Genomic DNA, 14,812 nt, shown 5'->3' on the forward strand with positions numbered 1-14,812 from the left:
CAATTGAACCACAGCGCTTTAGCCTTAGCCATTTAGTACTAGCCCTTTGACCCTAGAACTTTAGCCCTTTGATTCTAGCTTTTTAGCTCTAAAGGCTCCCCCTTCAGCACTAAAGCCCTTCAGCCCTAAAGCCCTAAAAATTACTAGATTCTCATTGAATGTATCCATCTTTAAAGGGGTTCTGCATGTGAGCAAGCTGCATGGCTGCTCATAGCTGCAGTGGGAAGTGAATGTGTCTTGTCTTGCATGCTATGGCATATGCAAACCTCTCTGGTAAAGGAAGGGCTGAGCTGGGCACTGAACGCAAGTCTCCATCCATGTACTCCATGGGGCAGTTTCCTCCAGGGGCTGCAGGTGAAATCTGGAAATGTCCCATCTTTGCTGGTGCTTCCCTTCCCTTCTTTCAGAAGATAGGAGCAAAGTGCCCACAGTTTCTAGCAGCACTTGGAAAGCCAAAGGAATGCAGTGCTTAGTCTGTGCCGAGAATTCAGGTTAGAGGGGCTGAGACAGCTGCGCTTGCAACCAAATAAAGGTGGAGAGGGAATAGTTGCAGGGAATCAGTGTAGCCTCTCTCATCTTTGCAGAAATCAAGAAATCAGAGACACGGAGGGCTCCAGTTGTGCCTTGGGTTCATAGCCTTGAAGAGCCTCCAGCCCATCGTGACCTATTTTGGCAGAGCCGTTTTGGCAAAGTGTAGGAAGGGGAGAAACCTCTGCCACTGACTGTGGCAGCCGTGCTGCATGGCCAAAATCACTTTGTGTGCCCCTCCTGCTGGCAGTAACCTTGACCTGTCTGCAAAACCTTTGTCCAGAGCAGAGCAGAGCAAAGGGAAGCAAATAGAGAGCACGCTGTCCTTGTGCTGCCCATGGGAGTGAGAGATTTAGGCGCGGGAGGGCAGAACGGTGCCTCTCTTGGTGCCATCTCCATGCTGTGCTGGAGGCAGCTTTCCTGCTCTCAACAGAGAAGGGGGTGGTGGCAGGGGGACGAGGAAGAGGAGACCCGACCTGCGCAAGCTTGGCTTCCTGCAATAACGCTGCGAGGCTGCAGAATGGAGAGGCCTCTCATTTAGGTCCTTTCACCATTTTAGAGCTCTCATTTGGATGGTATTCCCGGAGCCTTGACTCATGGCAGCTCCATGAGGCCCTTTTGGGACTGGAATCAACAGATCCTCTTCTGACATCAGCTTGAGAAATCCTACCTATACCCAAGCATCATTGCAGTGTTCTTTTCATCTAACAGGGGTGCTATTTAAACATTCTAACCTTAATTTTAAAAATTAATGCAATTCTGATTAATTTAATCCTGACATATAGAAATCAGCTCTGATATTACAATTCTACCCCTTCTAGTAAGAGTATGTTTTTGTCCTTTGCAGAGTTGGAGATGGACTGTCATTGAATGAAGATCCATTAAGTCTAGCCGCTCCACTAGTAACTAGTGTTTTGTGTAATGGTTTTCAGGGCATTTTCTTCTCATTTATGCTCTCATATAATTCACTTTAATCCTCATTGTCATTTGAGCATAGTGTAAAGAGTGGCTTAATTATTCAACTGGAATACCATTCTTCTAGGTGTGGTGGAACATCCCTGTAGCCTCCTCTTCCTTCCCCCAAGAGCTTTCCTAGGAGCAGTTTTTACGTAGCCGACAGCCGAGAAGGAATACACACAAGAATGTAACTTGAAAACAACACCAGTCATTTTATTTAGAAAACATAAAGGACTACCTGGAAAGGGAGGGGAATGAAAAAAAAGAGTTTTCTGCAGGTTGCGGAGGCAGCATGACGTACAGCAGGAACAGCATTGCTACTGTATATTAATACTGTGATAATCAGAGCCAAACAAAACAAGACACACACAAAAAAAAGGAAAGAAAACAGAGTAGCACTGGCTGACATCACCCCCAACTACCACCAAACAGGAGTGTTGTGCATCTACCCATAGTGTCATTGCTCTGACTAGAAAATGGGACTGAACATGGGAAAGTACAAGAAACCTCATCATTTCAAGACCCTTCATCCCTAAAGCCCTAGGACTTTATCCTGAGCCTTTAATCCCTGTCTTACACTGTTTAGCCCAAACTCCTAACTCTTTATTCCTCTTTATTCCTATCCTTTTAGCCCCAAGCTGTAGCCCTAGCCCTTTCATCCTAGCCCTTTCCCACTGCTTCTTTCATCTTAGCCTATGGGGATCACAGAGGAGCAGGAACAGCCCTGCAGCCCCTTTTAAGCCCAGGGTTTTGGTATTTTCACAACCTTCTCACCCAGGGAGCCAATAACCCAGTGACCAATCCCTGGGAAGGGCACTCCCTAATCTTCTACAGGTGACCTTTATATCCCCACATCTCCTTACCTTCACCAGGTGATCCTTATTAACCTTTCCTCCTAACTATTCCCATAATTATTGGCCTCAGAAAATCCTTTATCCACCAAGCAAGCAGATAATTGTTTTCATCCTTGGCCATAACAACCTTTAATCTATATATTCCTATACCCACCTTTTTGCCCTTCAGTCCTGTCCTAGCCCTTTAGGCCTAAGCCCTAGCCCTTTAGTCCTAGAGCTTTTTAACACCAGCCTTCAGCCATGGTCTTTTAGTTGCAAATCTAGTGCCCTAAGCCCCTTAGCCCTGGGCCTTTTGCCCTAAGATCTTGTTAGCCTTAGCCCTTTAGCCATTCCCTACAGCCCTTTACCACAATGTCTTTTTCCCTAAGCACTACCCCTTTAGCCCCAAGGCCTTTTCTCTGTAATCATAAGCTCTTTAGTCCTAAGTCCTTTAGCCCTCGCACTTTTGCCCTAAGGCCTTCAGGGCTAACTCTTAGCCCTTTAAGCCTAGCCCTTTAACCCTGAGTCCTAGCCCTTTAGCGCTGGCCCTAAGCCCCTTAGCCCTAAACCCATTTAGTCCCAAGTGCTATCCCTTTAATCCCAGCCATTCAAAGCTAGTGTTGAATGGTACCCTTTCAAGTCTAACCCTATAGCTTTTTAGGCATTTAATCCTAGCCCTGTAGCTCTAAGCCCTAGCTTTTTATACCTGGAGCATTTAGCCCTTTCCCTTTAGCCCCAGCCCTTTAATCTTTGCCCTTTAGCCCTATAGCTTGCTATCACTAGCCCTCTAACCCTAAGACCCAACCATTCAGCCCTATCCCTTTAGCCCTTGGCCCTTTAACTGTTGCCCTTTAATCCTCAACACTAGCACTTTAGCCCAAACCTCTTTGGCCCTAATCTCTTTAGCCCTAGTCCTGTAGTCATAAACCCTTTTATCCCAGCTCCTGAATCCTGGCTTTTGAACCCAAACCCTCAGCCGTTTGGCCCTTCAACCCAAGCCCTTTAGCCCCCACCCTTTATCCCCACTGTTTTTGCCCTGAGCTCTAGCCCTTTGGCCCTATCTCTTTAGGGCAGCATCTACTTCAATGAAGGCAACAAAACACCACCTCTATCTTTATTTGAAATGAGACACCACACAAACATCTTTATTTGAAATGAGACACCACACAAACATCTTTATTTGAAATGAGACACGCACTCCAGCAACTTCTGCATCTTTATTGCTCAAAGGAACGTACAACCGTGCCATTCTCGCAACCTATTTTGCAAATCCAAACTTACCCTATAGACTTAGGAGGATCCTATAGGGATGCTATAATGCTGAGGGCTCTGAGCCTAACGGGCTAAAGGGCTGACGCCAACAGGGCTAGGGCGAAGGGCTTGGCCTGAAGGGCTAGGGCTGGAAGGCTGAGGCCTATAGGGCTTAGGATCTTCCTTTCCATTTGGGCCCCCATCTTCTGCACATGCAAAGCCAAAAAACAGGTCAGTTAGCATGCGTGTTCCTTTTTAATGTAAAGGCTAACAACCCCCCAGGGTGCATCAGCGGGACATCTCCCTCAACCGCCACCTCTGCAGCCTCACCACTACTACTCACAGCCCCCGGCACACACTCTGCCTTCCTGCTCTAATGGGCAAAGGCCACCGGATTCCCAGAGGGCACCTGGGAACGGGGTAACCAAGCACCTCCAAAACCTCCCTGCTTAGAAAACCCCAGCTCCAGGACGGAGCTCCCTGCAGGCGCTGGAGACGATCAACACCTCACAGAGCAGCCAGGACAGAGGGAAAAGCCCAGACTGAGGTTAAAAAAAAAGATCTATTCCTTACCTTATTTCTAATGCTTAAACAATTCTAAATGCTATCTACAACCTGGAAAAGAAAAAAAAAATCATTGCACACAAAGTTAGACCAAACAACCCGCAACACCCCTCCATCCCCACAGTATCACAGCCAGCAGCACTCTACCTTCCTGCTCTAAGGGGCAAACACCACCAGATTTGCAGAGAGCACCCGGGAATGGGCTGACCAAGTGCTTCCGAAAACCGCCCTGCCTAGGAAACCCAGCTCCAGGACCCAGCTCCATGCAAACACGTTCAGTACCAAAAGCAGCCAAAGAGCAACTGCCCACCAAAGCCGAGCATCATTCCTACTATATGAACCACCTGCTTCCAGCATTTGCTACATAAGAGTGTATTGGCATGGTGGGGAACACCCCAAAACGACAACCAAAGACCAGTCAAACAAGCAAACAAAATGTTTAACCCCATCCTAAACCCTAAGCTAACCCTAAGCCTAAACCCTAATTCTCCAATAGCTTTTGCTCCAAGGCAAAAAGGATAATGATGCTGCTCGGTTCTTCTTGTCTGGGAAGAGGGATCACTCCTCTGCCAACCTGTGGTCCCGCTCGTCACTCTCCAAAAATCCACAGCACGTTGACTCCTGAGGCACCGAGACTGACGCGCCTGCAAAAAGAACACCACAGTCACAAACCAGCGGCAAGTTCAAGCTCCTGTTTACACCCCATCTTCCTTACAAGGAAAACTTCTTCATCTACAGCTGGCACAAGACCAAGGAGAAACCTAAAACGTTTCCCGTGTGCTCACGCTCACCCAACTGACACAGTCCTACAGAACGGCTGCCCTTACTTAAAACACCACGAGGATTTTAATCCCGTCACCTCTGTCCCTCTGAGCAGCCTCACGGCACCTCAGCACCCAAAGCTGCTGCTCAGCTCTCGCCAGCAGCGCGAGGGGACCCACGGGGAGACACTTACCCGAGCATGCCCGATTCCCTGGTCTTGATGATGTAGAGGAACAGGAGCAACGCGTGGAGCAGGTTGTTTCTGCCCTGAATGCCCGGGAAGAGAGAAGACTTTGGGAGCGACTGCAGGGACAAGCACTCACGCCACTATCTTAGAGAGAATGTCTTATGCAAACCAACGGGCACATCCTGCCCTTAGCCTGGCCACAGCTGTACAGATTTTCCTTCAAATCTTTTGGCAAGGTACGTATGCAGGGTACGTATACCCCATAATAGAAGAGGTTTAATAACCTGAGATGAGGAAAGACTATAATAGAAACCTCACAAAATGGTACAACAGCCTGGGGGATTGCCTCAATATTTACCTCTCACTTAGACAAACATCAGAAAAAAAATGATTTTTGAGGGTTTTTTTTTGATGGAGTACCATCCTCAAATACTCAGGAGTTCTTCCAGCATTTTTCTGAAACGGGTGATCAAGTCACAACCCAGGGCTCAAGAGAGAATTAAAACATGCAGGAAAAATCTGGCAGTTTGGCATTGAGATGAGATGGTTCCTTCCACAAACTCCTAGAAGGAAGCCTCCAGCTTGTTGGCATTCAGGAATAACAGCTCACATCAGAGCTTACAGAAATTAGGGTCTCAGAAGTCGTGAGAAAATGCACAGGAAGCTGCTTTCTGCACTGAGCCAGCCCACATCTAAATGTAGATGTGTCTAGTTACAATAAATAAATAAATAAATAGAACAAAAAACAAACCCAAATCAGTTCTGCTGAACATTTCCTGTCAGCAGAACACACCTAAAATGCCCCTACCTCCTGCACGTTGTAGATGTGGCCGTGGTAGATGACCTGGTAGCGCGGTGGGTTGATGCTGCTCTGGTAGATGCAGAAGAGCTTCTCATCCGTCAGGTCTGGGAATGAAGGTCAGAAAAGAAGAGAGGGATTTTAAGGGTGCCCATGGGATGCAAGGGGCAAACAGCAGCTAAAGCAGCAGCCCAAGAATGCCAGTACCTGGTTCATGGGGTGTCTGGATGAAGTGCTGGGCAGTGAAGGTTTTGCCATCGGGATATTGGATGTTCCATGGCAGCCTGGAGTCCAGGTAGGTGCAGAAGATGTGCATAAGGATCTGTGCAAACAACCCCCAAATTTCACTTGAATGCCATCAGAAAGACCGAGGAACCAAAGGCTACAATGCAGCAGCAACTCTCTTGCCATAATCTCAGGTATGAGAACAAACACAGGACACAGTCAACCACATGACTGATTTCATGCTAGTTTAATTGGTTTCATGCCTTTTTTTCTTTTTTTTTTTTTTTCAATGCTGGTTTTCCTTCAAATACAGGCAAAGAGGGACAGTGTAAAGATTGTTTTCCACTCCCTGGCTTATCCTGCACTCTCTCTTTTAACTATTTCAGATGAATTATGTCAAGCTTCTGCCCTCACAGTTACCTGTGGGACATCTCACAGGAGTCTAAAGAAGAGGCTGCCCCCAGACTAACACAAGCAAGGGCATTTTTGTGATCTGCACAAGGTCCAGGCCCCTTTACATTATTCAAAACTACACTGAGATCCTGAGGATAAGCGAGGCAAAGACGATTTGGACTTTCTGCAGCCACCCACAAATGCCTCATGCTGGAAGACGAGCAGCTTTAGGAAGTTTTACCAAGGCATCTTTGAAAACTTACAGCGGAGTCGGTGGGCAAGTCAGCTCCCCACTGCCGGCCTCTGAAATCCCCTCCTCTGCCCCAGCGGAAGCTTCCCTGGGACAGCTCTGGAAACAACAACACCTATTCAGGTACTGGCGGTGGAAGGTGCAAGGAAGATGTATTTTGCATTAACTTTGGGAACCCCACACCTCTGTGTGCACTGCCAGGGCACCACATTCACTGGGAGGGAGAACTGGACTCATTAAACGCTTGCATATATTATATATACTCAAGGCAGTTGATTTTACAAGGGAAGTTTTATTCCTAATTAACAAAAGGATTGAATAGGACACTTCTTTCCCCGCTGTGAGTGAAATGAGAAATAAAACCTTCTAAAACCAGTCCCGGGCCCACACCACCACATTGCTACGAGCAGAGAAAGCTGTCAAAACACCCAGCACTGCTGCTTGCAAAGCAGCTCTCTGCCCTGCTGGGACTGCAGCCCGAGCGTCTCCACTGATGGGGCATCTGGCACCACCAGTGCTTGACCCAGCTCAGCGAAACGCTCCCGAGTCTCCAAGGTAGCACGTACCTTTGATCCGTTGAACCAGGTACTCCTGGTTGGCCGTGACGCCCAGGTACCGTGTGATGGTGAGCAGGCTCTGCTGAATGGCTGTGGCTTCAGCCAGCGCTGCCTGTTTCATGCTGCTCGTGCTGACTTGTGCGCGGAAGAAGAGCCAGCGCGTCACCTGCACCCACGACTCGAACGGGATCAGCCGCCCTGCCAAGGGGTCAACAAACGCACTGTTACAAAGAGGAACTGCCTCCTCTGCTCTAACTGCTTGCTAAGCTCAGAGCTCAAGCTCACACCTTAGGCAGTGCCCCACACGCTCCCTGCCCGGCCCCATGGAGCACTCGCTGCCTCCCTCCCAGCACAGAGCAGAAACCCTGTGCAGGGCTGGGCAGGCACAAAACCCTCCCTTGAAGGCTGCCTGGCGTAAGGAAGGAGAAACAGAGAGGGGCTGGAAAGGGAAGAATCAAAAGGAATTTTTAACAGAGAGCAGCAGGGGAGCAGGGAGGTGCACAAGAGGCCAGCAACGGGGCAGTTCTTCACAGGCATCACAAGGGATGCGGGTCTCAGCGGAGACTACAAACCGGAGCACAAAAAAGCAGCCCGTGTTGAAATGCAGCGAATCGAACCCTGCTCTGGGGGAAGGGGACGTCCGTGTGAGCTGCCCATGGAAGGGGCCCCTTCAGACTTGGCCTGGGAAACTGCAGCTGCAATTTCAGCTCAGGGAAACGGAAAAACAAACAAACAAAATACCCCCTAAACCTAAAAACACCCAGAACAAACCCAAAAAAACAAAGCCACCACCAACAAAAAACAAAATTATCCCCAACAAAAACACCATTTCTTCCCACCCCTGACCAAGACCATTTCTTCTAATGCTCAGAGCTCTCTCAAATCCACCTCAGATTGCCCTGCTCAACCCCATCAGCATGACAAAAATCTACTACCAAGATCTTAAAGATGCTACATAACAGACAGGAAGAGCTCAGAGACAGCTCTCCTCATAACACAGAATTGTGTTCGGACACTTGAATTTCCACATATCTTAGGAATAACCTTTCCAGGAAAACACAATGCAACCCCACGGCTCCTCCTATCATCCTACCTCCGCTCGGCATTGCGGGGTACCCCATTCTTCTCAGCTGAGCGCTCACAGATTCCATCTCTTGGACAAGGGGCTCTAGAATTGTCTGCAAAATCCACTAGCAAAAAGAAATGGAAACATTAAAAAGGTTAGAAGCAACAAGGTGCTCAGGAAGCTGCTAAAGGACACCATCTCAGATCTCAAGAATCTTTACTGTTCAACCCCCCCACTCCTTTTAAAACAAGCTAACAAACAAACAAACATGCAATTGTATTTCGTTTGCTATAATGACTCCTGCTCCCAAGACTAAAATGTTCTTTTTTTTGTTTGTTTTCATTTCTTTCTTTATTACGCTCCTCAAGACTGTCAGGAAAAGCCACTGTGCTGGCATTTTCCATGCTTTACTTGAGCCCAGGAGAAGGAGGTTGAAAGTCAGGAGGGAAAAAAGCAGTTTGGAAATCTGGATTTTAGAAAGAAAAAAAAAGCAGTCTTATCACATGCAGTGTGCATTAAGATATATTTGTCTCCATTCAAAGGTGGGTGAACTTTACAACTGGAAGGTTTGCAGAATACACAACACCCAGGTCAGCCAGGGCATAAGTTGAAGTCGGAAATTTGTTTTACTCCTCCTTTGGTACTAGCATGCTCTTTGAATCTCCGTGGCCAAGCCCACCCTCATCCCCACCAGTCCCAAAGATCAAAGTCTCTTAGAGATGAGGCCCTTCTCCACCCGGCTGCACCTCTTCGAGCAGCACGAACAGGCCGTCTATGGGCACAGGACTTACCCTTCGGAGCCGATCGGTCCAGAAATCCAGGGCATCCAGCTGCCACCCATGCGCCAGCACCCTTGACCAAACCTACACAAACAACATGATCATTATCCACCTACAGAGAGAAACCTGAGAGAAAACCAAAGGAGATTTTAGGGCCTATGATGTTTTTGGAGGCAACCACAGCCCACAGGGCAAACTGCAGATGTTCCAGAGCCCTCACACATCTCCTGGCTGCAGCATGGGGAGCCCTCAGCACCTGGCCATACTGCACTCCTACTCTGTCCTCACAGGACACCACATGTCACCCGAGGCCACAGTCACTGTCTGGAGCTCCCGGCTCTCACAGGACAAAACTGGGGCAGAGGTGCAGGACACATGAAAGAGGTACTTGAAGAAGAAGCTTTCTTAGATTAAGGGATGAGATCAAGACATGGATCCAATTTAATTAAAGCTCCCTTAACCCTATCCCTTCGAATGAGACTTTGTCCAGACACAAGTGTAAAGGAGTGTGATGGAGATCATGGCCAACCCTTTGGAGGAGCTCTATGGTTCTGGGCTCCTCTGGTGCTGAACTTACCTCTTCGCCAGCCTGTGGCACGTCCAGACGACCTTCCTCCCTGCGGCCCAGGGGACACCATGACACCTGGTACTGGAACCTCCGCAGCACCTTGGCCTGCTCCACCAGCAAACGTGTCAGGTTGCAAAACACTGGGCAGTCGAATGGGGAGCTGCTGTAAACTGAATTTGCTGAAATGACATTCAAGGCACGCACAATTAGTACAAGCAGGAGGACAAGAATCACGCAATAGGGCAGGCAATAACTGCACAGATTCAACTCTGACTGGAAAGACGAGCTCATGAATTATGGTAAAGGAGGAGAATTTTCTGAAGTCCCTGAGGCACAGAGATGTGGAGAATTTACAAAATTCTGCCTCCTGTCTCAATTACTGCCTAGAAGACTAAAGTGGTCAGCAGTCACCTTGACCACATCCAGGGGGAATACCAGAGCAGGGACGTCATTTTATTTACTAGCACTTCAGGAGCTCGCTCCCTTTCCCAAAATCCCTTCCAGCTATTCTCACCCACGACTCTCTCCACTAACGACTAATAAAACCTACATCCTCTCCTCACCCATCCTTTCAGGCCAAGCAAAGGGATTTCTTTACCCATCTGACGGCTGCGCTCTTTCTCCTCTTCCCTTTGCAGGTATCTTTGCAGGGACTTCTGGTCTGTGATCTCCTCCTCTTGGCTCCGGAGGAAACGAGGCCGAACTGGTGAAGGGCAGTGACGGCTCCTGAGCTCACTTCTCACTGCTTCAATACTCATGTCATGTGAAGAAGCCGCAGGAGAAGGGCTGAAGCTGGGAAGCTTGGGCAAACAGAAGCAGACACTTGTGTCATATGAGGAAGATAAGACTTCCACTTTGATTTTACAAACTGCAGGAATCAATTGACTCAACAGATGAATTTATGGCTCTGGAGTTTGCTGCTATTAAGCCTAGTCTGAATCAGGGGAATTGGTTTTCTACTCCTCAGCATTTACATTTGCATTCCTCATTCAGGCTTTTTGTCTGAAACCCACCAACTCCTCCAAAACAAATAAATTAACTCTAGGGAAAGGACGAATCCTGGAAGGGCGAATGTGCAAAGGGAGCAGACAGCTGCCGGGCACCTCCAGCAGCTCAGGGCGCAGCACGAGCACACGAGGAGCCAAGCCAAGGCGCTCCCTCGCAGCCAGCGCCGTCCTTACCTGGATGCAGCTGCTGCTGGGCCGGGAGCTCAGAGAACTGCTGGAAGAGGCTCTGCTGGCGGGCAGAGCCGGCAGCTGAGGGTCACAGTCTGGGGCAGGAGCCGAGGCCAAGCTGGGACGGGAGCTCAGAGAACTGCTGGAAGAGGCTCTGCTGGCGGGCAGAGCCGGCAGCTGAGGGTCACAGTCTGGGGCAGGAGCCGAGGCCAAGCTGGGACGGGCCCCGCGGGGGCGGCCTGGGCTGTAGCTCAGCACGTTCTGGCCCTGCATCGCAGCCCCACACCAAGGGACTCTCCTCGCTGACAGCTCCTGCACTGGAGCTATCGGCACCGCTGCAAGAAGCACAAAAACACAGTGAGTCCTGCACATGCAGCAGCCTCCAACTCCCCTGCTTCCTCTGAATCCACACTGCAAAACACAGACACGCAGCTTGCCCTGAAGGAAATTCAACGGTGCTAAAAAGCCCTCTTCCCAGCTCCACGGGGAGGCCACAAATTCCTTCTCCAGTTTCACAGAGAGTCTCTCCAGCTGCCCTTTAATAGGCTGCTGTCCCCTCCTTTGTTAGGGCTTCTTCCCTCTTCAGTTCTCCCCTCAATCCTTCACCAATTTTGCACTTCTACTTTAAATTTTAACATGCTGCAGGGAATTTGTCTGACTGCTGTGTTCAGACAAAGAAGCTGAAAATTGTACTTGACCAAGACACCAACTGCAAAGAACACAGATAAACAGGCGTTTATACTACCTACCTGAGTTCTGCATCCCCAGAAGGACCTGCTGCCTCTGAGTCATAACCAGGTGAGTTGGTGCCCTCGTGTATTTGAAATACAGCCAGAGATCAAACACGGCATTCAGGCTGAACAGAGACACAAGTGCAAGTTCTAGAATAAAGAAAAAAAGGTTTTATCATGCTAGATGGCATGACCATGAGTAATAACTTATTGTTAATATTAAAAAACAGGTTAAAAATGCATAAAAAACTGCTCCTGTAAGTGCTAGTCTGAGGACAGAGATAAGGCTTCTTCATGGGTTCTTTTTATTCAAGAACCAGTTGAGACAAATCTCCTTTCTACATTAAAATTCATTTATGTGGCTAAAATTCATTTATGGGGCTTTAATGCTTATTTGCAAAAGTGCAAGGTATTTTCCAGGGAGAACACAAATCTCTACAAGGAAGTTTCACGCTCCTTAGCAAGGCTCTTCCATCAAACCTTCTGTCCCTCATATCTGCATTTGCCTCACTCCTCCTCCTTTCCATCCTCCAAGGGGATTTGATACAGCTCTTTTGGAGTCTACTCCATTGAAAGGATCTTTCATTACCTGGAAATGTCACACAGCCCCACAACAGGGCCGCCAAGAGACTCTTCCATGTCACTACAGTGAGGAAATTCCCATAGCTCCAACAGGGGTAAAAGAAAGTAAAATGAAGTTCTGCCTTTTTTTTGTGCGAAATATTCCCTCCTCCCAAAACACATTGACGGGCAGCAACAACTCACCAATAAACCAGAGAGGCCAGAAGGGGATATTGTAGTATGTGCTGAGAAGTTTTCCAGTCCTGGTAAGGAAATACAATAAAACAGGAAAAGTTACCAGCGGGCAGTAATGGGGTTCTGGGAAGTACCGAGGCCTGCACAAGGCAGGATGTTTTCTGTAACGCAGTCACATTCGCAGCCAACATACATGTCCACGCAGATCATGCCGGCAGTGCAGATATTGAGGAGCCCCCAGGCCCAGAGCACCTTCCGCTCTCCAGCCTCTCTCCTCATCCTCATGCTCCTGTCAAGGAGGGCACCTGCCGAAAGCCCTGGGGCTGCCATGGTCTGCGGCAAGAGGGAGACAAACACCGCACAGTTTAGACAGCCACATCCTGGCTCAGCACCACGCTGAGGAGAACAGCAAGAACCAAGAGCAACCTGGACAGAAGGACTTCACCTGAGGAGCTCCCAGTCCCGATTCCCGAGCGGGGAGCAGGGCTTTTGGCCAGCAACACTCTCCTGCAAAGCCTGTGGGCGCCGTCACCCTCTCCAGGGAGAGCACGTCCGTTTTCCCCAACGGGCTGCAGGGCACAGGGCCCCCTTCCCATTCCGAGGGCACTTTTGAAAACCAACATTCTGCAGGGGGCCCAGGCAGCGCTGCCTTCCCCTTTCCTGCTCAACATCCCCCCGCTCCGGGAGGCCCCGCGAGCGACACGTCCCGCCTGCACCGCTGCCTCCTGCCCCCTCTGCACCTCCACGTCCCGCCTCGGCGCCCCACAAATTACACACGACGCCCCCGACGACGGGGACTTTTCCTGAGCCTCCCGGCCCCACGAGGCCCTCCCGAGCCTCCTGCCAAGCCCCCGACGGCTTAAAAACGCCTCGAGCTCCCCAATGCCGAACAGGAACATTAACCTGTAAAAGTGACTTCACTGAAATAATGGGGCTCTGAGGGGGAAAAAAGGGGAAAAAACAGCTAAGGATGAGGGGGAAATGGAATAAAAAGGCTGAAAAATAGAGGGGGAAGGAAAGAGAAAAGCTGAAAGAGGGAGAAAATGAAGGAAAACGCTAAAACAAGGAAAAAATATAAAAGAGGAAAAAAACATGAAAAAAGACAAAAGGGAGAGCCAATGAGAAAACTAAAAGAGAGAGAGAAAGGAAAGAAAAAAAGTTGAAAGGGGGCAAAGAATGAAGGAAAAAATAAGCTAAAAGAGGGAAAAATAATGAAAACAGTTAAAAGGGGTAAAAACAAAGGAAAAAATCTAAAAGCAGAAAAATAAAAAAAAGGATAAAATGCATAAAAACAAACGAAAAAGATTAAAGGGGACAATGAAAGAAGAAAGCTTAAAAAGCAGAAAACAAAAAGATAAAAATGCAAAAAAGAAAAAAGGGGGGAAAAGAGAAAAACAAATGAGGGAATGGGATTGGACGGGATGGGATGGGATAGGATAGGCTGGGACAAGATGGGATGGAACAGGCTGGGCTGGACCGGGACAGGACAGGACAGGACGGGGTCCCCCCGCAGCCGCCGCCCTCACGCAGCCCGTCCCGTCCCGTCCCGTCCCGTCCCGCGGGCAGCGGCGCCCGGGCTCGCGCTGCCCTCGCTGCCCGCGGCACCCGCGCCACGGCCACGGCCACGGCCCTGCCTCCCGCGCCCGCCGCGCGCACGGAAAAGGCCCAGGGCGGCGGGGGACGAGGGGCCGCAGGCAGCGTCCCCAGGAGGGCCGGGACCCGGCCCCAGGACAGGCTCAGGCCAGGTTCACGCTGCGGACGACTCCCAGGAGGGTGTCTGCTCCCGGCAGCGCCAGCGACACGGCTCTGGGATCCCTCCGCAGGGGCTATCGGCTCTCTGGCCAGCCGGGCACCGCTGCCAATTCCAGCGCAGCGAGACCGGCCCTCCCCGCAAGACCTCCCGCTTCCCCGTCTCGGCCTTGGGAGCAGCCCCCAGCGTTTCCGCACGGGCACAGCTGCTGCCAGGGGGCACTTCCAGCTCTTAACTCTTTCCTTCACAGAATCACAGAATCCTTAAGGTTGGAAGGGACCTCCAGGGATCATCTAGTCCATCCCCTGCACACGCAGGGTCACCCAGAGCACGTGGCACAGGGCTGCGTCCAGGCGGCCCCTGGAGATCTCCAGAGACGGAGACTCCACAGCCTCTCCGGGCAGCCTGTTCCCGTGCTCCGTCACCCTCACTGCTAATACGTTTTTCCTTAAGTTCCTGCGGAACTTTCGCTGTTTCAGGTTGCGGCCGTTTCCTCTCGCTCTGTCGGTGCCACCGCTGGGCAGAGGCCGCCCCCTCCCCCCGCCGCCCCCCGCGCCCCAGGAGCGGCGCCGCCACGTGGGGGGGGGGTGCGCGCATGCGCAGTGCGCTCTGCCGCGCTCGCTGCTGCCCCCGCGTGTCGGGGCGGAGGCGCTGCAGGAGCGGGGCGCATGCGCAGTGTCG

At 50.2% G+C, this 14,812-nt stretch overlaps 1 protein-coding gene across 1 annotated transcript; it reads right to left on the reverse strand.

The window, feature by feature from the left end:
* Positions 1-4,722: 4,722 nt before the first annotated feature.
* LOC148596091 (transmembrane protein 209-like) lies at positions 4,723-12,711 on the reverse strand. The gene is made up of 14 exons (XM_088530750.1): positions 12,575-12,711; positions 12,391-12,449; positions 11,644-11,775; positions 11,134-11,229; positions 10,318-10,422; positions 9,729-9,898; positions 9,164-9,235; positions 8,400-8,496; positions 7,316-7,504; positions 6,763-6,848; positions 6,089-6,203; positions 5,891-5,988; positions 5,089-5,162; positions 4,723-4,777 (listed from the first exon to the last, which is right to left on the reverse strand). Exons 1-14 carry the CDS (start codon positions 12,709-12,711, stop codon positions 4,723-4,725), a joined length of 1,485 nt encoding a protein of 494 aa, XP_088386876.1.
* Between the last annotated feature and the right edge of the window lie 2,101 nt (positions 12,712-14,812).

This window comes from Tinamus guttatus, unplaced genomic scaffold (assembly GCF_059628265.1).
Source record: "Tinamus guttatus ecotype Peru unplaced genomic scaffold, ASM5962826v1 Tinamus_guttatus_pri_ptg000031l, whole genome shotgun sequence".
Lineage (NCBI taxonomy): Eukaryota > Metazoa > Chordata > Aves > Tinamiformes > Tinamidae > Tinamus > Tinamus guttatus.